This window comes from Tauraco erythrolophus, chromosome 7, assembly GCF_009769465.1.
Source record: "Tauraco erythrolophus isolate bTauEry1 chromosome 7, bTauEry1.pri, whole genome shotgun sequence".
Taxonomy (NCBI): Eukaryota; Metazoa; Chordata; class Aves; order Musophagiformes; family Musophagidae; genus Tauraco; species Tauraco erythrolophus.
The window spans coordinates 58,495,408-58,520,148 of record NC_141471.1 but is presented as its reverse complement, the minus strand read 5'-3'; the positions used below and the strand labels follow the sequence as shown (position 1 = coordinate 58,520,148).

Below are 24,741 nucleotides of genomic sequence, written 5' to 3'. Positions count from 1 at the left end.
CCGTACATTCTCTTGTTCTGATTTGGAAGGAACATGTGGTGTTTATACTGTTCTAGTGTATCAAGCTCATCTCCATTTAACTGACATTGGAGTTACCAGGGTAAATCTAGTAATGGTGTTTGCCCAGTATTTATGTACTGCTTAAATTGACTTCTGATTAAAGCAGAGGAAAAAATGCTTCTCGTGGGATAAACTCTGTCTCTTAATGAGAGTTGTAGAGAATAAAAATAATTGGGTGTCATCTCCTAGGTACTATTGTGTTTTATTTATGAATTGTCTCCATTGTTGTCAGCTTTCCTTCTTGCATGAGGGTACCGGTTTTGATTGCTGGTTATAAATAATGGTGAAAAATCCCAGGAGCTAGTAGGCAGAGCAGGAAATTGCTCAAGGCATGGAGCCTACTTTGCGTATGAACAAGAAGACTAGGTTCAGCTGTTCTCACTAAACAGGTCTGCAGTCCCGCTGACCCTTCGAGTCTTTCTCCTTATCAACGTACAGACAAAAGTTAACTTTCCTTGGTATTCCAGAGCAAGAAGATACCAAGATCTTTAGTGTTCAGTTTTGTTGAGCTGACATCCTCTGCAGGTCGTATGTAGATTATTCTGGCACTGCAGCATTAATATCAGGTGTTTTGTTTCAAGGTATTTTAAAATATGTGGTGGTTCATACTTCAGCAGTTGTCAGTGCAGCAGACTTAACACCAGGTTGCCAGCTGTCTTGTTTTAAAAGATCAAAATTAGGAGCCTCTGTGCTTTTACCATGCTGAAGCGGTGAACTGCATTGGTGAACTCAGCTATGCAAATATTAACACAGCAGACTTTTGTTTCTTTATGGCTCTTAACTTTTTCCTTCTTTCCTTTTGAAGCGGTAGGATCTGGTTGTACCTGCTTGATTTACCTCCTGCCCTGCCTCCTCTGGGCACACCAACAGAGGTGTTTTACGATCAGTATTTTGCTTCTGCCATACAACAACAGCAGGACAAAAGGACCTAAATTAAAAACGATGAACCCCGAGTGTCTTATGCAATGGCCTGTGGTTTCCCTGCTCTGCGCTGATCTTTGTCCCGAGTTTAACACTTACCGTATGAGTAATCTGTTTTCTGTTTGTTAAATAGCAGATGGATTTAGCACTCTTTCTTCCCTTTTCAGCTACTGTGCAAGAAAACAAGTCAGTTCTTTAGAATTTGGCTGCCTGTGTGTACGTTCTGGCAAGCTGACTTCTTGTTTATTGCTCCAAGACTTTCACTAGCTTCTGAATTGCAATTTCTTTTTTAGGAACTAGAGCCTGTAATGAGTTCTTGTTGGGCAGAAGCTATTTGTACTTTTTGTGTTGGCTTTGAAATCTCTTTGGGGGAGGCTTTTGGAAATGGAAGGTAGACAGACTCACGTGAATGTGGTTTCTGTGTTGCCATCAGTGCTCCGCAGGGACCGCCCTGCCTTCTCTGCCCCAAAGTTGAGTACAAAAAAGTGGATCGTTCTGGGGATGGTCGTGCTGGAGATTGATATAAATAAGTATTCTTGAAAAGTGTCGAGTGCTTCAGAATCAGCAATAGCCAAAGATCCTTGGCTTTAATAACTTTATGTGTGGAATTACACAGGCTAAAGTGAGATAAGACCAGATTCTCTTATGCTTAATGTATATATGTAGCAACTTGGCATATGAACTTTGTCTTTGCGGAGCTGCTGTTGCAAGTACGTTAGTTCTGTTTTCTTGTTTTGTCTTGTCTTACAGGTACTTTTAGTCTGAGAAGGGCAGACTTATTTCTGACTCAATTCCACACATGAAAGCTTAAAAAAAATCAGTCACCGAATCATGACAGAGGAAGTAATGCTGTACATATTTTGTTTCTAGACAGCCTACAGGAAAGCTGGAGAGGGACTTTTTACAAGGGTGTGTAGTGATAGGACAAGGGGCAATGGATTTAAACTGAAAGAGGGCAGATTTAGGTTAGATATAAGAAAGAAATTTTTCACTCAGAGTGGTGAGGCAGTGGAACAGGTTGCCCAGAGAAGTTGTGGATGCCCCATCCCTCGAAGTGTTCAAGGTCAGGTTGGACGAGGCTTTGGGCAACCTGGTGTAGTGGAGGATTTCCCTGCCCGTGGCAGGGGGGTTGGAACTAGATGATCTTTGAGGTCCCTTCCAACCCTAACCATTCTATGATTCTATGATTTTTTCCAAACTTTACATAGGGAGTACTAATGCAGTTAATTTTTCTATAAACAAAATGAATGGAGATCGAGAGCCACAGGGAGAGTACATGGCCATCTAGATGAAAGCCTGGTGTGGTAGAATTATGTTTTTCACAAACATTTGACTAGTATACTTATTTGCATGGAAAATAGATTTTATGAAAACATTTTACTGCACTGTATTTTGTTGCTGTTATTGGACATGGGGTACGCTTATAAATATCACAGAAAATGTAAACAGTTGTGTGAAAAATACTTCCAACTGTCCAAAGCAAGGAACAGCAATGCTTTGGACTGCTGTTGAATCAATTTCTCTCTCTCTCTGTTTTTCCTACCCTTTCCCTTTCTTTTCCTAGGTGCATTTTACCTGGTATTTGAGTATATGGACCATGACTTGATGGGACTGCTGGAATCTGGTTTGGTTCATTTTAATGAAAATCATATTAAATCATTTATGAGACAGCTGATGGAGGGCTTGGCCTATTGCCATAAGAAGAACTTTTTGCACAGAGATATCAAATGTTCAAATATTCTGCTAAATAATAGGTATGGATATTACTTCAAGTATGTAAAAAAAATTTGTATGTTAATGACATCTTTAAATCTTTCTTTTAATCTTCACAGTTCACCTGCTTTGTTAGCAAAACTTTTTTTTAGATTGCCTAGTTTCTTTAAAATCAATTGTGAAATAATAGTCTGGTAGTGTTACTGCTTAACACTGGGCCCTGCAATCGTTTGTTAACCTTACCTGTGTTAAAACAACAGGATTAAAACTTGAATCTTTTAGGTCAGAGTATGGGGGAAAAATACCTGAGTTCAAACATTATTAAAACAAAATTTTAGGAAATAAGTGTTTGACGTGTATTCCTTTTGTAATCTCATTGCAAAACTAAGTGTGGCTAGGCTGGATCTTCATGACATAATTTGGACATCCTTGTTTTCATCAGTCAGGGATAATGCTTTAAAAAGAATATTCCATCAGGCATGTTCAAACATGCTTTGACTTGCATTTATAGCTATAATCAAATGGGGAGAAGAATTTTTCTTACTTTAAGTGTTTGTAATTACAAGTCAAATTAGTGAACATGCTTTTGTTCAGTGTGCAACAGCAGCAGGTAAAAAGCCTACGTGAAGGTAGTGGATACCTTCAGCACAGAACTGTTGTTCGTGAAATCCAGCAGTACTAAAACCAGGGAGCAACTGTAAGAGCAAGGCTTATAACAGCAAAAAGGAGTGTCTTTACAGAGCAGGTAGTCAGCTGGGATTTGTTGTCACAGGAGGTTTTCAGGGTAGTGTCAGGAGATTCAAAAAGGGATGAGACACATTAATGGATGGAATCATTAAAACCCGCTGAAGGAAGTACACAGGAATCCCTGTTTGAGCATCCTTAACAAAATGATTGTGGGTGGTGGTTAAGTACAAGAAAGATGAGCCCCAAAGTGAGCAGGTTCACACGTTCTCCCTGAAAATCTACTTAGCTGCTGTTGGAGACAAAACACTGGGCAAAATGGTTCAAGGGTCTCTTTTGGTAGGAGTCTAGTTTTGTCCCAGCTTTCTCCAAATTAAATTTTCATTTTTTTCCTCCTTTTTTTTTTTTAATAATGAGCTAACATTAGATTATTTTGAGCTCTGAATCCCACCACAGTCTTGCCAGATTATGATAAAGACTCTTAAACAGATGTACACACATGCCTCCACATCACTCACTGTGCCTGCTCACCTAATGTTGCTTGCCTGCTCATCTCCGGTGGTGCTGTGCACCTTTGGGAACTCAGAAGCTGAGGTGTAACCCAACAGTGGAGAAGAGTGCATTATGGTGGAGGTGGACCTTTCTGTTATACTGCATTCTCTCCTATCCAGGTTACAGAGGTTTTTTTTCCCCTAGGATATGTTTTTGAGCGTCCTTAGATGTTTCCACTGGGATAAAAAAAAGTTCATAGTTGATCTGAATAATTTTAAGCCAATGTTTCTAAAATCCCATTACCAGTTACAGCCTGAAGCCAAACACATGGATTATATGTCTTTTGGATACACAACTTAAATATCTTTACTCAAAAATTCATTGATCTTCCACAAATACACTCTCTGAGGGATAACGATGTAAATTTGAGTGGAACGTTTCTTTGTTTATGGGAGTTCTCCAAGTGTTACAGCAATTCTAGGCACATATCGGAGGGGGGAAATGGAATGAAAACTGTAACCTGTGTATTTTATTGTCACAAAATGGTCATTCTTACGCACATCAGCAAGCCTTGCCCTAATTTGCTAAAACAAAGTTTATTTGAAAGTAACACTCACATGTATTTGAAAGTGGCGAGAGTTTTGAAAGCTCGTAAGTACAGAAGAAGAAAACCCCATGTAACATTCCAACATTCATTTCATGTATTAGAGAAGCTTGCAGATAGCTTTCTGTTCAAATCGTCCAGCCTTTACAGATGATGGGGGCTTCTGGTCACTGCGCAGTGCCTTTCAACTGTGGAAACTGCCAGGCAGAAAGCTCTGTATCTTCGACGCCTCCCCTTGTCTATGGGGAAACTCAAGAAGGGGTTAGGGGTTGTGGCATTCAGCAGGTTGGCTGCTGACAAAAATAGAAGGCTTTATCTGGTCAGTCACTCGGATTTCGAAGCTGTATTTAAACTGCACAAGAGCAGAAGAGTGCTTTGACGGCTTCCGAGAAGGAAGTGTGACTGCTGATAGCTGGTTGTTGTACAATGCTTATGCTAGCAGTAATGCATGAGAAACAGCAGTTTCCTCCCTAGTTTTTTCCTGCAGTTACTGATTTGAATACTTTACACCTGAATTTTGACTAACAGCTGGTGATGTAATGCCATTTGATGAACACACCTCATTTTGCTTACTTGTCTTTGCTATTCAGTAAGTTTTGGTATTTATTGACTGAAGAGATATGTGGATCGTAAGCCATTGCTGCCTTGTTAATGTGGGTTGGTGAAGTTCACCTGCAGCTGTCTCAATAGGTCAAACTTCACCTGATTTTGGGGGAGGAAATCTAACAGGATTAACCACTAAATAATTCTTTGTTTTTTCCACCAGAGGGCAGATAAAGCTTGCAGATTTTGGGCTTGCTCGGCTGTACAACTCAGAAGAAAGGTAAGATATAATTATACTATGAAAAAGCATTCAGAAGTTTAATCTTTTTGCATAACTCTCAGTATTAGAGGGCCAGAAGACTATTTTGTTTAGAGGAGATGCTATTGTACTGTGATACAAGTAATTGCTTAGGAAATGGAAAGAAGTGCATGCTGTCTTACCCTGCATAGAAACATAGTGCTCTCTCTGTGCAAGTGCATTGCTTTTCCAAGTGTTCTGGATAAATAACTGTAGAGAGCGGCCATATATATTGATTGAAAATATAGAGTTGCAATCCTAAGTAGGTTGCATCAATATGTAGGTTTTTACTAATGTTAGTTTCTGGTCCTGTGAACCTAATGCATACTCTTTCTGTTGGTATACCTCGGAAAAGTTTATTTAAGGAAAGCAAATTTTTTTTTCTCACACAAATTAGTACACAGTTTCTTTTCAAAAAGCATTACTGTTGTGTAAGATTTCACCTTACTTTTGAAGAGGGTCACTGTATTCTTTAGGCAGTCAGTGCTGTTCAATCTACTGGAAACAGAGATACAAGTTTTATTTTAAATAAAAGTTTTTCTGAAACTTCTTTCGACTTGTGCTTCTGTTGTTCTTGGCTTTGTTATGCTTGTACTCCAGGAAACAGGTGCACAGTTTTTATGATTAAGAACTTCAATATTTATATTGTCATGTCATGTGTTTGTCATGTGGAACTGGATTTTCAAAATCCAGGCTGAATGTCGTTACACTAGTATATACGTTGGATACAGAGAACATTAGCTACCTGAGCTCCGTTGACTTCTGCATGCCTAATTTGGGAAATAATATCCGTAATGTCAGCTTTATGAGTTTATTATTTTCTCTCAGAGCTCTGAGCTTGTTGTTGAACCTGATAGCATTAGTTTCACTGTCTTCTGAGCTGTTATTTCAGGAACACATGCTTCAATACAGTTATGAAAACTGTTGAGTATAGTAGCATGGTAAAATAATCTTAAACAGCTGCTGGGTAATGAATTTTTGTTTTGAATGTACTTACAATAAAAGGGATTGATGCTGTCCTACCGTGCACCAAACTGACCTAATTTTTTCTTCGCTGGTTTACCATGGTGGTTTTTTTTTAATACCTGTTTTCAAATTAATTTAAACTTTGCTTGTAAAACTAACTGTTCAGTAAGAATTAAACAATTGAAAGTTCAGTGTCTTTATAGTGCAAATAACAGATTTTACTGTACATCAAACAGCAACATTCTTATGCCATTATACATAAATGAAACCAAGATGATGTAATTATGCTAGCTAGTAGAATTACCAGTTGAACTTGGGAGGATAGTTAGAATCTCTTTAGTACGTTTTTGACAATTCTTTTGTCATTCATTTTCCTTCTGAGTAGCTTCTGACCTGCAGTTACAGGCATAATTAATGTATACTAACAAGTGTATAATAGCTGCTGCTTTAAATTCATGTATTTTACATTTGTTTTACTGTTGTTTAGAATTCTGTACTTTTCCAAAGGCTACAGAATTTAGTAGGAGCATAATGGGGAGGCAATAAAAAATTAATTTAAGTGAATTCCCATCGGTTGTTGTAGTTGTGCTCCTTTAAATGTTATTCTGGTGGTTTTAATATGTTTGGAGTAGGAGATATGACAGATTTGTCTAAGAAAACATCTGTTCAAATAAAAGCACCGTATACTAATATATATGATATGAGTGGTGTATTTGTAGAGAAAGTCCATACCATGTAAACATTTCATAGAGGAATGCGTGCTTCAGAGATAAGTATGATAAATGATGGGATTGTTTCCAAAAACATACTATATTTTTAAAATGAATTGGAGAGTTTCTTAATGAAAGAAAGACTTGAGCGATTGTGCAGAAATGATACCTGTACCACTGAGCATGTCGTAAGAGTTTGTTAGACTTTGTACTACGTTTGTTCAAACTGTGCTTAATGTTACTCTGCTTTCTATTTGGAGTTACTTAGTGCTGGTAAGAGTGAATTATTAAAACAAATAATTTTGGGATCACTTTTAAGACACCCTGGTTGAAACAGAACCAAAACCTAACATCTGTTTTCTGCCTTCCATTCTGAACTGTTGATGCTGTATCTTGGCCTGTCCACAAAAAAAAATGTGTGTCTAAGATAGTGGAAATCCTTGCCTTAGCGTGAGGGTGGAAAGGATTATTCGCAGTGACCCAAATTTCTGCTTAGAACTGTAGAGAATTAAAGATGTTGTGAAATATAGGAAGATACTGGAAGCGTTCCAGGCTTTGGAATCAGAATTGTTGAGGGATGTAGTTCAAGAAGAAGAGTTTGTCTCATTTGCTCCTACTTAGAGAGGAGAAAGTGACTTTTTTTCTTCTTTTCACAGTGCTTGTAGAGATCCTATATTCAGTATTCTAACAGTCAATAGTTGCCCAGAAGTTACTGGTTTTATCCAAGCAGGTCTGTCACCTGAAATGACTAGCAATGTAATAAATGTACAGTATTGCTATCTGAATCATAATTGATACAGGATTCCCAGAGCATCAAAATGGCTATGTGATTATATCTTCAGTCTGTCCTTTGATAGCTTTGGTCAGATGGTTGCCTTTGCTTTTGTGCAAGTTGCAGCTTTGCAGGACTAAAATTGGGAAATGGAAGTGGAAGATTGTGCTGGTCTTAAACAGCACCAGAGAAGTCAAGTCTTCAAACTATCACTTTTGCAGAAATGAGATCGTAGTAAAATGATAGTCCTCTCTTTTTCCTCCCCCCAACAGCCGACCATATACCAACAAAGTTATTACGTTATGGTATCGGCCTCCTGAACTTCTGCTTGGAGAAGAAAGATACACACCAGCTATCGATGTCTGGAGCTGTGGGTAAGAGCTTGGTGCAGAAGCGTAGCGAGCATAGAAACAAGCTGAAAATAAATCTCAAATGTTTCTATCAATCTCTGTTGAAAGCCGTAATGATGGAATTGTGCAAAACTGTTTTACAGCTGCATTCTGGGTGAACTTTTTACAAAAAAGCCAATATTTCAAGCAAATCAAGAACTTGCTCAGCTGGAACTTATAAGGTAACTTGCAAGCACTACCACATAGTAGGCACCTCATAAACTGTCAGGTTTCTTGTGTTTAACGTTAAAATCGGAGATAACGCACTGTGAACGTTTACAAGTACTGGGTTATCGCCCTCGGTGAGAGGTTAGTGGTTTTGAGGGGTGTGTAAAGCAAGTGACTTTTCTTGGACATGCAGAAGGGTTTTTTTTGTGAGGGCCCTAGCAATGTACAGTTGAATTATAAGAGAGTTTTTTGGAGAGCAGTTGGAGTTGCCTGTTACTGAAGTTGTAAAGGGAGAGTAGTCAAAATGCCTGTTATTTTTAAGATTACGTTACAACTTCCTTTCAGCAAATCAAAACGAAAATATGGACAATAATAAGGACAAGTGGCGTTTGGGAGGAGTAGATACTTTGCATGCTACTCGCCTCAAGTTCTTGTTTCAAGCCTTCCCCATACACAGCTGGGCTTTATTATTTTTGTGGGAATATTTCTGTTCCCTTACAAACTGCCAGGCACTTTATGGAGGTAAAATTCTGTTTCTGTCCATGTCAATATATCACAGAACGATATATATGTAAGTGAGTAGAACCAGAGCATCTTTTTTTTTTCTCCTTTTTTCAGCAAGCAAAAATTACTCTTGATTCTGATACGATAATTGACCTCGTAAGTGAGAAGTCCGCTCCCTAGATACAAGGGGAAAAGAGAGTGAGTCCTACAGAACTTGCAGAACCTGGGTCAACATAATTTAAAAAATTAAATTAATAAAAATACAAAGTTCTATATTTAGATGTTTTTCAAAACAGATTAAACAGTAGCATGTGTCTGTGTAATGTGTTACTAGCTGGCCTGGAAATATGAAGTTTTTAGGAGGTGTAAATCGTATCGTTGGTCATTCTCAGTGTAAGAATTAAAACTCATGAGGTGGAAAATTTTTGCTTTTGAGCACTAGATGGCATTGAAGCACATCACAGTGCAGTCATTTGAAGTTTTCTCTCTTTGCATTTATACCTCTGGTATGGCAAACTAAAATTTTGCAATTTCCTTCTGCTGGAAGGAGGCTGGCAGCTAGCCCTTTGTAGCTCGTTTTTCCTCTTCACTGATACTATGTATTTTTGGCTGTTTAAACGTAATATACCGATTCTTTCAGCATCTCTACCACCATTATGTTACAGTCAACAATTCTACATTTATCCTTTCTAACTTTAATGTTAAAAGATAAAGCTGAAGTAAATTCCGATAGGAAAAGATAGAATTTTTCTGTTTTCCTTTTTTTTTTTCTTGTCTCACTGAAAGTTACATTTCCCAACCAACTTAGTCAGATTGGTTTGCATAGCATTGAGGGCATAACTCATAGACTATTAGGTCGCTTACACTAACCATTAAAATCAAATAAATGGGAGGAGTTAACTAGGGAAATGTATTTGCGAGACGTCCTTTTATGACTGCGTGCATCAGAGTTGTAAACCTTGCACGTATGGTGAATTGCCTCTGCAGTTCTGCTCAGGAGTGTGGTGGTGGTCGACCTGTGCTTAGCCATCCTTAGTTGAACAAAATGGTTAGGATGGAGAGGGAGGAATGAGACTGTGCACGGCTCCATTTGTGGAGATAGATTAGGCTTCAGATATAAAACTCATAACGAAAGTAAAAAATCTACAGGTGGTCCTAGTGGTCAGATCTTCTGCCCTTAGGCTTTACTGAGATTTCCTCTCCTTGTCTTCTGTGTCAACTCAATTCTCTTCAGTCTTAAATTTGTCGGTGAAAAGTGCTTTTTCAGCCATTTGGTGTATCTTTCTTCACTGGCATTGGAAGCTAAGGGCATAAAAGTTAATCGGCACTCTAAACCTGACGTGTCCAGTTCTTCAGTCAAATACTTGGAGTACTGTGCAGACTAGGTTACTACGTTTTTCAGAACATTTGTGTGGAGGGTGCCTAGGGTGGGATGAGGCATAAACAGTGGATTTCTTTAAGGTTAGTCTGTGGAGGGTGATTACCTTTCATAAGCAATTCACCATTATTTAATGGTGTTGGGCATTGGACAGTAGAGAAATTTTAGCTAAAACAACGTGAATGTTAAAGTTAAAAATTACTTTTGTATTCAGTGTACATGCAAGAATAAAATGACAGCTGTGCTCACTTGTAGTTTTGGATCTCATTCCCTTTTTTTCCCTTCTTTTTGGTACAGCCGAATTTGTGGGAGTCCTTGTCCAGCAGTGTGGCCTGATGTTATAAAATTAGCTTATTTCAACACAATGAAACCAAAGAAGCAGTATCGTCGAAAACTGAGAGAAGAGTTTGCTTTGTAAGGATGAAGAATTAGTTTAGTCAACTGTAATAGCATTACGTTTTCCTGGAGACTTTATGAACTTCACGATTTTCTGGAGAATGAACATAGATTAAGTGTAAAGAAAAATGACCTTGGGTTCTTACCCTTCCCATGATACCCACAGAGCTTGTATTAACCCTTCTTTAATAGAAGCTTCAAGAAGGAAGCCACCTTCACCTTAAAATTTCAGCCACCTGTCAGCTTTCACCTAAGGAAACATTTGCTTTCCATGATTGGTACACCTGCTTGTTGTCCCTGTCCAAAAACCAGCTCAGAGTACTTAATTGTTTTTTATTAGGACAACTGGGTACAGCTAAATACGCAGTCTGGTTAACATTGCAGCCTTTTGGGTCGTAAATTCATTCAACACAGAGGAGTTATCTGAGCCGTGTATTCTAAAGTACTGCCATTGGACTAGTTTTGTGCAAATATCACATGTGAAAGTTATGGAAAACAGCTGTAAGCTTATTTTAAAGGGTTCATTCCCCTCCTTCAGTCACTCTGGGGTTTAGGAGAAATGTGTCATCCTGTTCATACTAATGAGACTTGTATCTTTAAAGCAATAGAATTATTGTCCATGGACCAATCAAAACTGCAACTCCCTGGATGCTAAATTCCAAAGTGTAAAGTAACAATATAGTCTTGGATTTAAAAGGTGGGGAGATTTTTTTGTAGGGACAATGTTTCAAGCAATTAAACCACACAAAGCAAAGAAAACTTGGGTTATATGCTTGTACAGGTAATAAAAGGTGAAGTTTATCTCTGCCTCTTACTACCAAGCTCAAGTTGTGCGTGGATTTTGTTAGGATGTAAGTTACCTGAGGACTTAGTGACCAGTTACTTTGGAAGGGATGTGTTTATTAAAATTTTGCACAGAAATGTGTGATTCAAAATAAATGATGCTTTTCTCCATTTTGCTCTTTTTGTAGCATCCCGCCGGCTGCATTGGATTTATTCGATTATATGCTTGCTCTGGATCCCAGCAAGCGCTGCACAGCTGAACAAGCTCTTCAGTGCGAGTTTCTGCGAGATGTGGAACCATCTAAAATGCCTCCTCCAGAGTAAGTAATTTGGTAGTGGTCCTTACCTCTACGAAATGTGTAGATGCATTGATTTCATTGAGCTTATTGTGTTTCATTTGAAGTAGGTGGTGGCAGAACAAAAATGTCGAAACACGCAGCTGTTTAATGGTGACTGCGCTAAAGCAGTTGTGCAGCTGAGTGACTCTTACAGCATGATAGCAGTGGTTGTGAGGGCTGTTTAATTTGTTATTCCTAGAACTAGTTAGTGAGTTAGTACCTTAAAAAAAAAAAACTTTTATATTAATGTTTCTAATATTGAAAAAAACATCATTTCCCTTTTATCTCTGTTTATCAGTGTCTACTTTTTCCAAGGGTTTAGAGGTCCTCCCTGAATCTGAATTGCCTTCTTTGATGGTAGAATGACACTGGGTATAGAATTCTGCAAAGGTACCTGAGAGTTAAAGTGAAATACTGTCAATCGTTTCCTGTGCCAGATGAGATGCTTGATTTTACAGGCAGGAGAGGTGAAATACTTTGTGCAGGGTTTTTCCTGTCAGTTTCTCTGAGAGGAAATGTATTGCCATGTCCTGTAGGGTTTTTGCAGTGACTTAATTGTCATTTTAATCAGTACAAATTCTATTGGAGCAGGCCCTGAGGACAACAATGAAAAGGTATTACAGAATCTGCAGGTTTCATTCTTCCCTCAAGACAGCTGTCAGAATATAAGACATTTAATATTGCTTGAGTAAATGGTACCTTCAAGGCAGGCTGTACTCACTTCTTCTTAATTAGTCACCAACTGGGAAAAATGTTTGAGTTTTATCTAAGATCTTTATTAAAAATCTTTCAAGACTTACCTGTTAGATACGCACGGTTGTTACTGATGCTCCTCATACATGAGGCTAAGAGATTTCATTGCCTGACTATGACTATATATATATGTGTGTGTGTATATGTATCACTGTCTGAACATCAGTAATCAGCAGTCTTAGGCTATTCACTAAAATATCATTACTGCTTGTACAGCATGTTGCTCATTTGCGTTTTAAAGTAAATGAATGAGAAGAAATCTGGATTTTTTCAGGAGCTTGGTAGTGCATCCATTCTAGAAGCTGACATATGGAAATTCAAAACAAAGTAGTTGCTGTCCTTTTAAAAACGAAGAGGAGCTACACTCACTTCTGACAGTGTGCACAGGAAAGCATTGACTGTTCTCTTGAAAGACTAAAGTTCTGCTTTGGGAAGAAACAGCTGTTGACTTGAAGAAAGTAACAGTGCTGTTTGCAAGGACTGTAGGATACTTCTCACAATGAGTTCTTGCTTGCTTGCTTCCAGTTGTTTTTGACTAAATACCTGGCAGGTCTTTGGCCTCATATGTAGAGGGAGAGAATAATGGAAGCAGTTGTCATAATTGCCTTTCCAGTGGCTCTTGTCATCTGTCACCTAATTTTTCCATGTTCCTGGGTGAGCGAACTGCTTAGACAGTTATTAACATGTCATAGGAAAACAGAAGGCACTATTTTTACTGCCTATCTCGTTATTTCCATTGAGTCTCTGTGTTCCTCAGGAAATCAGAATTGGGATGCCTGCAGGGAACAGTAATGGAAGGACCAAACTGGTGGCATATGACTTCTGTAGGAGACTTGCCTGTGCTTTTATCTGTCTTAAAGGACTGGGATATCTCAGTTTCCTAACTTTGCTAGTGTCAAGTGCTATTTATTGCTGCAACTTATTCTTGCAACTTCTTTTTCTCTTCTACATCCCCCTCCACACACATACTTTCTTGATTGACTGTGCTGTACAACTATAAATACTAGATGGCCATGTCTGTCACTGTGAACAAATATTTAAACTCCTGAGGCAGTAATACTTTTTGCAAGCAGACAAAAGGAATTGGTCACCTGGGCCCTGAAAAAACCCACTTTTATATTGTTAACTCTGTTACCTGTTACTCTGCAAATTCTGTTTTATAGCAAGTGTGCAGCATTGATTTTGAAGTCTTGAATTACACAAATAATTAGGCTTTTCAGAAGTATGAATGCAAGAAAGTAAAATTGATTCTCATTTTAAGATAGACGCTCCCCTTTTCTGCCAGAGGGACCTGTGCTTCTGAAATAGGCTATCAGTGAAGAGATTTCAGCCAGAAAAAGCAGATGTGCGGTTTTGCTGGCTTTGGGTGGTTTCTGATGTATTTCTGAGTTCCAGTAGGTTCATCTTTCCAAAGTTACGTTATGTATAAGTTGAGCATTTATTTTACCAACATGGTTAAAAAAAAAAGTGTGTTTTTTTTTAAATAACAACAAATTCTGGGATAAAACTGATTATCTCTAATCATTCTTTGCAGCCTTCCTTTGTGGCAGGATTGCCATGAGCTGTGGAGTAAGAAACGCAGAAGACAGAAGCAGATGGGCATGACTGATGACTCGACAGCAACTAAAGTCCCTAGGAAGGATCTATCTCTAGGCATGGATGAGAGCAGAACCAGCACCCCACAAGGCATGCAAACTTCTTCCCAACTCAAAACTCAGGGCAACTCTAGTGTAGCACTTGGTCAGTAATATTTTTGGTTCTTATAATTACCTCCTACTTGGATTGCACCTCTAGAATTTTAGATGGTATTTTCAGAGTACTGACATCTCCTGGATTCTTGAGGGAGGAACACTATTGTAAGTTAAATCTTTGCTACAAAAGATCTGCCTTTGCTTTTGGAAACTTGGTGTTTCTTTTCAGTTTTACCTAATTCATCAATCTGGTCAGAGCAACTACCTTGCTCTGAATTCTGAGGGGATTTTGTCTCTTGCTGATCTATAATTCTGTAATCTCACAAGCCAGCTGCTGCTCTAAATTCCTCACAGTCTCTATAGATTGGAGGAGCTTTATTGGTATCCATAAACTGATCAGAGGGCAGATTTTAGAACAATTGTAATTTCAAATGAAATAGATTCCCTCTGCATGTTAGTCTTCAGCTTTCCAAGTTGTTGGGGATGAAACAACTCGTAAAAAAACCAAACAAAACACCAAAAAAAAACCCTAAAACCTGGTTTAACAAGAAGTAGCTACTTCTGTACTTTGCGCAGCCATTAATTCTGAAACTTAACTGGAGTATCTTGGAGACCAATTTTGAGTTTAATATAAAGAGTAAAGTAATGGTATCCCGTGTGGACACCATTTGAGATGCTCAGCAGTTTGGTGATAGTTCTCTCGTAATACGTAGAAATATACAGAGTAACAATCCCAAATGGATACCTGATAAATTTAATTTAGACTATTTTTGATAGTGTAAAGTGACCATAAATCCTATGGTGCTGATACAGGAGTTCAGCTGAAGAGAAATACTAAATGCATTCACAGGGCCTGAAAATTCGTTAATACTAACCATCTTGAATCAACTCTTAATTTAACAGTAGAGCAGAACTCCAAATACTCTGTGCAAAGATATATAGAAAAGAATTCTTCCAATCATAGAATCACAGAATGGTTTGGGTTGGAAGGGACCTCATAGATCATCTAGTTCCAACCCCCCTGCCATGGGCAGGGAAACCCTCCACTACACCAGGTTGCCCAAAGCCTCATCCAACCTGGCCTTGAACATCATGTTTTACTGCAATTTATTACCTCTTGCTCCTGTTCATCCTGTTTCTCACTTCAAGCCAACTGTGAGCTCCTGCCACTCCGTATGTTTAGGATGAATTTTTGGCAGTGTTTTCAAGCATGGCTTTCTGTAGCCCATAACATTTTTTTTCCTCTGTGAATGAAAACTGTATAGAAGTTTAAAGAGTCCAAAAAATAGCAATTATTTCCTTTGTGCTTTTATAACAGGTAGCCCAATGAGAGACTGTTTATTAGTCGTTAAACACCATGCAAAATAAACTAAACAAATAGAGAAGGAATCATTCAGACCTGTACTGCTGCTTATCTGTATGTACATATGAAACTATAACTAGATAGAAAAAAAGATAATTTAATTCTCGGTGGAGCTTGGACAGCTCAGCACAGAGGTGTTTTCTGTATTAAGCAAAACACTTCTGGAAGCCATAATGCACCTTAGATAATATCATCAATAAGACACACTGAAAAAATCTACGTACAAACGCATGCTTTAAACAAAACTGTTGCATTTGTTTCTGAGCACCCCAAAAGAAGAGGTTAAAAAAGAGCTTGGATCAATTGCTAATGTTCCGATTCATAAACGAGACCCCTAGTTCTTGCATCATAAAATTTAACAGGAGCTCATTGATTCTGTTCTGATAAAAACTGCCAGATTTCCCAGAGTACAGTTCGCTCTTGGAATGGACTTGAAACTACCCAGAGTACAGAACAGGAAGATTAGTTTCCCTGTTTGGCATTTTTCTGCCTTTTTTTTTTTTTTTTTCTGCTGAGAGTATGAGAGAAGTGTGAATGTTGAGTATACCATCCTCAGATGTTACAAAATCAACTGTTAAGCATGATATCTGAGGGAGGGCCAGCAGTACAAGGCATTAGAAATGATGTCTTTTTCTATATTGCCAAATAAAAGGTGATTTTAAAAAAAATTATTATTTATATAAATATATAAAATTGTTGAAGTCCCTGGATCCTGCCTGAGTAGGTTCCAAGTGCTTGTATCCTGGTGCACATCCACAAGTGTAGGGTGGTATGTTGTGGATTTTGCAGCGCTTTCCAGCTGTGCTGCTCTTAGTCTTGCAAGGCAAATACTTAATAGTATGTGTGACCATTTTTTTAAGGCATGGCTTTGAATCTGCTATGAATTAATATATTGCTGAATTAGCAGAATGGCAGGGATAGAAGAGGACAGAATGTGTTTGTGTTGGTCTGGGTTAAAAAAAAAAATCTCTGCCAGCAGTCACACACACTCATTTTTTAAAAATTTTTAACTGCTTCTCTAAGTCATCTGCTCATAGGGCATGTTGAAACCCATGCTGCTTCACTACTACTTTCAAAATAAACTTCCACAGTGGATGTTTGAAACTAAGAAATTACTTTGATATTCTGACTTCCTTACTCATATTCCCCTGCATCATCTTAATGTCCTCTTCACTTGTGGCAAACTCCATTTCATTGAAGAAATGAAATGGAGTTTCATCATAAACTTGCATTTTCCTGCTACTCAGTGTTTGACTTCTTGTCCTTGAAACTCAGCACTTGCTTTTGCATTTATACCACTAGCTTCTGGGTCACCTAGAGCCTGGTTACTTGAGCAGGTGTTAGAATCCAGATGCTGAATTAGAATGGGCTGGAATATGACTGGAAATGCTTTTTGCAGATGGCCACTTTTTAACAGAGGGATGTGATATGTCAAAGATAGGAAGTTTTGCAGGGATTGGAAATCTTACAGCTGCTTAAAGCAGGTGGCCTTAAGCCCCAGCTTAGCTGTATTGTGGAAAATTGAGCTCCAGCTTGATGTTTCTCATCTGTCCAAGTGTGTGTGCGCACCCCTTGGAAGTCACTTTCTTTATGTTGGATCTTACTGTTCCATTTCCTATAGATACTCCCCCAAAGGCTGCTAATATGTAAAAGCATTCCATTTCTATGTTGTCCAAACCCATGCTTTGCCAGTTGTGTCAGCCATGCTAGATTAGTCGTAATTTTGAGTTTCTGAAATATGCCAGTTCTAAATAACACTTAAAACCACCTTTTTTGTCTTTAGCAAAAACAAGCACTGGACAGCAGTTAAACCAGAATGAAGTGGCAATCCTGCTAAACCTTCTACAGTCTAAAACAAGCGTTAGTTTGGCACAGTTTGCCCAAGTGTTGAATATTAAGGTAAACCCAGAGACTCAGCAGCAACTAAATAAAATAAATCTTCCTGCTGGAATTTTGTCAGCAGGTGAAAAACAGTCAGAACAGCAGCAGCAGCCACCGCCGCCGCCACCACCGCCTGAACAGGAGCCTCTAAAACAGCCAACGGTCACGCAGCCTCCTGTGCCACCTGCTCAGCTGAGCCAGCCTAAGGTCGAGACCGATGCTGCCCAGGCAGCTGTGCAGAGTGCGTTTGCTGTTCTCTTGTCTCAGTTAATAAAGGCTCAGCAAACAAAACAAAAAGATTCCGTGGTGGAGGAGAAGGAAAACGGATCAGGAAGTGAAATGTCATTACAACTCAGGCAGCCTCCAGAGCCCACCACTCCTGTGTCCGTCAGCCGGGACGACGTGGAGTCTCCGGCACCCGGCTACCCGCATCTGATCAAGTCATTATATACGTCTGCAGGTACTGAAGGTCTTGATTGCTAACGGGCAGATAATACCTTGAGCAGTGGAGACGTAATAGTTTGGGGGTAGAGTTAACATGTGGGTCTGTGTGAGTACAGGAGAGGTGATTAAACTGGTTTTGTTACGTTTTATGTCTGCATCATAGAATTTGTGTCTTACCATAGGTGCCAGGCAGGCAGAGCAAAAGGTGATCCCCACTTTAAGAGGTGTACAAGTGCCGATAGTATTTCTGCTCAGACAGTGACACTGGCCATTATTTTGGGGGGTTGGGCTTTTCTTAGTGGTGTTAGTGGTGGAGAAGAGAGTCTTCTCTAGCAAATGCATAGATGGAATTTGCCAGTTTTGACTGTGTGTTCAGGTAAAGCCTGTTCTGGGGAGACGGTGTTTTGTTTTTAATGCTGACGAGAGGAATTTCTTAGTGTCAAATTCTGTAAGTGGTTACCTGTAACTCACTAGCACGCATGGTTGAAGGTTTCTGTTGCGGTATGGTGGCGGCTTCCTTAGTCTTCTCAAAGCTTAGAGCTCTGTTGTTGATCTTTTTGGATTGCTGTTTCAATTCTGTGGTTTATGTATTGCTCTGTGGTGTTTGCAGCTGTTGAAAGAAATATTCTGAAGTGGTTTGGGGGTGGGTTTTGAGGGTTTTCTTGGGTGGTGTTTTTTTATGGTTTTTTTTTTTAACTTTAAGTTTTGCTGTTCCTTGATAGGGTGTCCTTTAGTCCCTCAAGACTTTTATCCCTATTTGCAAATCTTTTCTGATCCCTCTTTGAATTTTCTGGTTTTCATGTGTTGCTTGACTCTTGTTTTGGTTTTGGGTTGTTTTTTTTTTTTTTTAAGGAACTTGTACTATTTTTTTTTAACTGCTTGCCTAGTAATCTTACTTTGAGGAGAAACCTGCATCACCCTTCTGAGGCAAATGAGCTGTTGCCTTCTCCAAAATAATCTGTCCAACTACCAATAAATTCAACTAATAAGTTAATGAGAACTGAAGTAACAAACCTCTGTATTGTTCCAGGAAAGAGTCCTTTCCTTTCTGGTACTGTTATTGTATATCTTTATTCCAAAGCTTTTCTTTTTCATCTGCTCAGGTCAAGAGGATATGGTTAGGCAGTCCGAGATGAGGCTTCTAAACCGAACACCTGAACAAGAACGCCCTCGGATCTTGCCTCCAGACCAGCGTCCCCCAGAGCCGCCGGAGCCTCCGCCTCTCACTGATGAAGACCTTGATTATCGGACAGAGAACCAGCATTTGCCTGTAACTAACTCTTCAGGAACAGATCCTCACGCAGGAGTGAAAGCGGCTCTTCTGCAGCTGCTTGCTCAGCATCAAGCTCAGGCGACAACGGAGGAGCCAGTACAAATGAGTGTGGATTATCAGGCCAGAGACTCCTATGTAACAGGCCCAGACTACAAGGATAACTTTGCATCATCTTCCTTTTCATCTGCCCGTTACGGCAGTAGCGACGGAATAGGAAGTGGATCATCAGGAGCATTAGAAAGGAGGAGCTTCCTTGGAAGCTCGGATATTCAGTCTTTGGATAACTACAGTACTGCTTCATCTCACTCTGGTGGTGCCCCTCCTCCATCGGCCTTTTCAGAATCCTTTTCCAGCTCAGTGAGTAGTTATGGAGACATTTACCTCAACACTGGCCCCATGCTATTCAGTGGAGATAAAGACCATAGGTTTGAATACAGCCACGGCCCGATTCCGGTTCTGGGGAGCAGCGGTGACGCTTCCGCAGGACCAGAGAGTACGCACTCTTTGCCCGCAAAGATGCACAACTATAGCTACGGAAGTAACTTACAGGAAAATCCCAGTGGCATCAGCCACATGCATGGACAGACTTGGACTTCTCCTGCCCAAGGACCTGGCTATTCCCAGGGATACAGGGGACACATTAGCACATCTGCGGTGAGAGGGCGAGGCAGAGGATTACCATATTGAGTATCTGTTTTTCCTCAGGCACATCGTTTTTATCTGGAAAAACTTTTTTTTTTCCCCCTAGCTGCAGTTTAAAGCAGCAGTTCAACAGACTTGAATAATGTTAATTGAACAGCTTTATTTTTATGTGGAAAAGGGTCTTGCATACAGTAGGAAAAATTAAAAATGCTTAAAACCCATGCTGTCTGAAAACTAGTTAAATTGATTGTACATGTTCACAAACTCTAGTTCTGAATTTTATTTTGTATTTTGGCAGTTTTAAGTGGATGCTAAATTTAGGGACATCAGCTTTTTATGGCACTCTTTCAGATGTTCTGAACTATGCACATTTGTGCTTTTTTTGTAAGTTTGGACCAACTTTTATGTAAAAAAAAATTTTACAACAATCAAAGCAGGGCACTGATTTATTTGGTATTTTTCTTTTTACAGAACTACCTTTAGTCAAAGGTCACTGTCAGTCTTTGCACTGCTTTCAGTGTTATTGTGGAAGGTGTACTTTGTGCTCATTTCAGATAATAAAACACAACCTTTCTCTTGATGCAAAATTTTATAAATATTTGGTCAATGTTATTTTTTTTTCTTTCAAGAAAAAAAAAAAAAAAAGGATGTTCTGGTAAAATGTTCTCTCCATCTCCCAGGCTTGTTTATATAAAAACTGTTTTACTTGAATGGTAAGTGCCTTAACATGTAAGCTTAAGGTCTGCAAAAATTTGGAAGTACTTCATAGATTGATATGAAAATAATACCTAAACTTAAGTAGCTAACAGAAAAATTCAGAAAATAATAGGCAACTCAAATAGGTCATAACCTTGTGCTGTTTACTTCAAGCGGGCCAGTTATTTAGAGACCCAATCTTATCTTGATGAAACCGTAATTTCCAAATTGAACTTCATGAGTAACGATGAAAGTGAGGAGAAGAACGAAAAGTATAGTTTTTCCTCAGCTCCCTCTTGGAGTTGTACTAAGTGTTTTCGTTCCTCTGCCAAATAAACTATACTTTATATGTCCTTACCAAGTGATGAAATAGTTTTCTCTCGTAAATGTCATCAGCAGTAATTACTTTACTTTGTGTGAAAAGCTGACACTGTCTTCTTTTTACCACAAGTACGGCATTATAGGAAGTAACCAAAGGAAAAACGACCAGTGTTTAAAGCAACAGCAAAACGTTTGACACTAGTTCTAATTCTCTGTAAACTTTTGGTTGTGCCAATTAATTGATTTTACATCTGCTGTTCCACAGAACATTTTAATATTGGAATCGAGTCTCTCTGAACAACGGATAAAATGACTGTAGTTAAAACTCTTACCAAGAGCCATTCCTCATATTAATTACAACTTCCAGCATGTTTTTTTTTCCTTTGACAACGAGTGGTCTCTCTCCTGCAGAGAGGAGGTATGGTTATATTTTGCATGTACGTAAAAGAATGTTTTAAAAGCCCATATTGGAAACAATTTTCCAACTGATTATCCAGTTGACAAATCGGTACCTTATGTAACTGAGTGTTTAATTATTACTTTTTAAAAAGTAAAATTTCTACTTACACTATTACAAACGTAGTCTTGTCAGTGACTTTTTGGATTTTCAGAATAGAAGCCAAAGTTGTTGGTGTTTTGTTTTGTTTTAGTTGAAAATCCTGGTTCGTATATGGCTAACTACCACATTGTAGAACATGGAGAGTCTCACTTCGCTAACTACGTAGTGTTTGAGGATCTGGCAAATGAGAAATGGAGACAGAGTCACGCTGCTTACCATGTCCCTGTAAGTCTGGCAGTTGCCTTCAGTAGACTCAGTAAAAAAAATCCTGTGATCGGAAAATAGAAGCGACCCTGGTCAGAAACAGATCCTTATGACCCGAATAGCCTGTGTTTAAGAAAAAGAAAAGCTTCACGTGTAAATGACAGTGCATGGGATAGTTTTCCTTGAGTAAGGACACCCCCGTAGCATTTTTCTGCTAGTAAAATTTTAAAGGCAAAAGTCACTGGTGTCAGTTAGATATGGACAGTGTCAGCTAAGGCTTTTTGCTTACTAATCTCAAAAAAAAGAAAAAAAAGAAAATCCCACAGTGATATGCACAGATTGGGTTTTTTTTCCACATTTGAGCAAAAGACTTACAAAGCTCTTAGGCAGTTGTTTCACTGCAAACGTGCAGCCTGGGGTACTCTGCTGCACTTCCCGTGTAACTGCAGGTGATAGTTCGCTAAAAAAGCAGGTAAGTTCAAGTGGAAGGTAGCTCTCAGAGGACTAAATGATTTGACTTCCAATACAAAAATCCAAGGAAGACGTCTCCTACTGCTTCCCTTTTGGAGGTAAAATTTTCAGGTCATTTAGTTCCCCTCATTTAATGCAGAGAAGTCAGTCCCCTCTGCATGTGTAAGTGACAGTGCAGTTTCCTTACGGGCTGGCAGTAGGCTGATGTTGCATCGTGCCACCGAAACGGGTTTTGGTTCTCAGCCATGAAATAACACCCAGCACGAGTAATCCTGACTGTGAGGGAAGAGAAGGAGATGCAACAGACAGTTGACTTCCAGGTGAATCACAATTAAAACTCTGGCACGCTGTGGCGGATGCGCACTGCAGGATGACTTTTCCCCAAATTCAGTTCAAGGATTACAAAGCCTGTGACTTTGAACACTTATTTGCCTGGGACAGCAGTGTTGCTTGGGGTAATTCTGGAGGGAAAGTTGCCATATTTCCATATATGATAACTGAAGAGATTACCTTCTCCGCAACTCCGGGATCTTCTCGCCTCTTACGCCGGCAGCCTTTCCTTCCTGGGCTGGTCGAAGCTGTGTGTGGGTACGGAGCTCTGCCCTCCCTCTGCAGCGCAGCCCTCGGGATGCGTGGCAGGAGGATTTCTCCCCGCAGCCACATTCCCCTGGCCCTGGAGTTGCCTCTGGGCAGGTTAGCAGCCAGGGAACTGGCCAGGTCTAAGGACTGTAGGTCCACGTAGTACACCGGACCTGTGTGTTACCTAGCAAAGTTTCTTTTGAATTAAATCACATGACCAGGTGCTTATGTCAGTTGAGAATTTTGTGCTGTCGAACAAATTTCACTCAGCAGAGTGAGTCTGTACTAGTTTGGCGTTTTACATCATGTGGCCGTTCCATTTTTGATGCAGTCGCAGGCGTTCTGGAAACCACGTTATTTTTCTGTGGAACTGTGGCTTTTGTTACTTCCCCCCCCCACCATTCCGTTGGGTTTACATTTTCTGTGCTGCAATTCCAAAGTGTGCTACAGAGACCCGGACACTACATCGAAAAGTAAGTGTTGTGTGTTTGTATTTCTAAATAAACATAGGAAAATACTGTAATCATGGACTGTCAAGTAGCAAGTACTTCATTATTTATATTCAGTGGTCTTTAGCCATACGAAGAGGAAGAAAGCGAGCACGACTGGACTGCTGTGACCGTGACCTAAAATGCTTGGACTATTACAATACTTAAAATCAACCAAAGGAACAGGAAGCAGCTTTTATCATGCATCAGTAGTTGTTATCTTGAACAGAAGAAGCAGTGTTAGGGAAGAGGTGTAAAAATGCGTGTATCCTTAAATGTTAATATAATTTCTTGGAAAAATAATTTTAAAATGGTGGATTTCTGTTTTTTTTCTTATGTTTCCATAAAACATGGTCTAGGTTAAATTTTCTCCATCCCACAATAGTGTAAGGTGATTTCTAGAAAGAGGCGATAAGCGCTGTAACGTGAGTTCTTGCGGTTTGAGTGCTCTTCTCCTTTCGCGTGGTGCAGGAGGCAGTTTCAGTTCTGGTGAGGTTTACAGTTGGATGAGTTGAGTAGATAATTGTGCGGTAAAAACTGAAGTAACATAGGATGCCTCTTGCCTGCAGGCCAATTAGATCTCAGACCATGAATTCTGTTTCCGAGAGAAAAATATCTCCGATGTAGTTCTTGCATCCTTCTTTTCACTAATAAAACACGCAAGTGTTTTACATGCAACATTTCTCCAGTCTATTCTGTTACACTGTTGGTTTTTTTTTTTTTAAATGGGGGAGATTTTGGCTATTTCCCTTCTTGATAGTTTTGGGATGTTCTATATATGCAGAAGTGTGTCATGAAATTAAGGAATCACCGGAAAACTGATTAGAATTCTGTATTTAAAAATGAAACGACCTTGGGTTGACTTAAAATCGAACTAACTTTTGCTTATCAGGGTGAAGAATACTTTATCGCAGGAGTTATTTCAAGACAACCTAATTTAAAATAATCAAATTGTTACGCTTCAGCTTGCTTACTCTTTGTTACTTTAAGCCATTTGTATATAAAATGTATTGTGCGGCCTGTAAATAAAATACATTGAAAACTTAGAAATCTTTCGTTGTTTTCCCTCTCTGGTTTTCAAACAGTCTTTCAAAAGAACATTGTGTTAAACCAAGTTATTTTTATCCGTATCCAAATGAAGATAATTTTCAATGTGTTAAAACTCTGCAAGTTACTAAAAAAAATATTTACTGCTCCGGTACTTTTTCAAAGGAAAACAGCAGCGACTGGCAGCAGGGGTGGCTGTTGGGAGCACGGGGCTTCCGGTGGATGCAGTGGTGAGCACTGATGGTGCAGGAAATGCAGGCAGCGTCCTGGGACGGGTTCAGGGAACCAGGTCCCTCCCGTGCTGAGAAGATGCTGGTGTTTCCAGCGCCTGTTGCCTGAGCTTTCCAGGACGATGGGCTATATGTAACGTGACATTTTTTCCTTAGCGCTGTCCCAGCAGAGGTGCAGTTAACACTTCCCACCTCTGTCGCTTGGAAGAGGATGGGGTGCGTGCGTGTTAGGAGCGGTGGGAAGTCAAACCCAAACCCAGGGAAGCAGCAGGTGTTCTGGGTGCCTGGCTGCGTGCGCACGCTGCTGGGTGAAGCGCTGTAAATCCAGCGTGGCTGCAGCAACTGTGCTGTGAATGCCTGAGGCTTCTCTGCTTTTTTCC

General features: G+C 39.5%; 1 protein-coding gene across 1 annotated transcript in view; it reads left to right on the top strand.

The window, feature by feature from the left end:
• The window catches only part of CDK13 (cyclin dependent kinase 13), a 49,786-nt gene extending 25,690 nt beyond the window's left edge, over positions 1–24,096 (top strand). Inside the window, exons 6-14 of the mRNA XM_086615028.1 lie at positions 2,546–2,735; positions 5,241–5,297; positions 8,036–8,137; positions 8,257–8,334; positions 10,500–10,616; positions 11,570–11,701; positions 14,007–14,212; positions 17,310–17,867; positions 18,955–24,096. Coding sequence (XP_086471154.1) covers positions 2,546–2,735; positions 5,241–5,297; positions 8,036–8,137; positions 8,257–8,334; positions 10,500–10,616; positions 11,570–11,701; positions 14,007–14,212; positions 17,310–17,867; positions 18,955–19,811 — 2,297 coding nt within the window. The 3' untranslated portion in view covers positions 19,812–24,096. The remainder of the gene's footprint in view (positions 1–2,545; positions 2,736–5,240; positions 5,298–8,035; positions 8,138–8,256; positions 8,335–10,499; positions 10,617–11,569; positions 11,702–14,006; positions 14,213–17,309; positions 17,868–18,954) is intronic.
• The last annotated feature ends 645 nt before the right edge of the window (positions 24,097–24,741 follow it).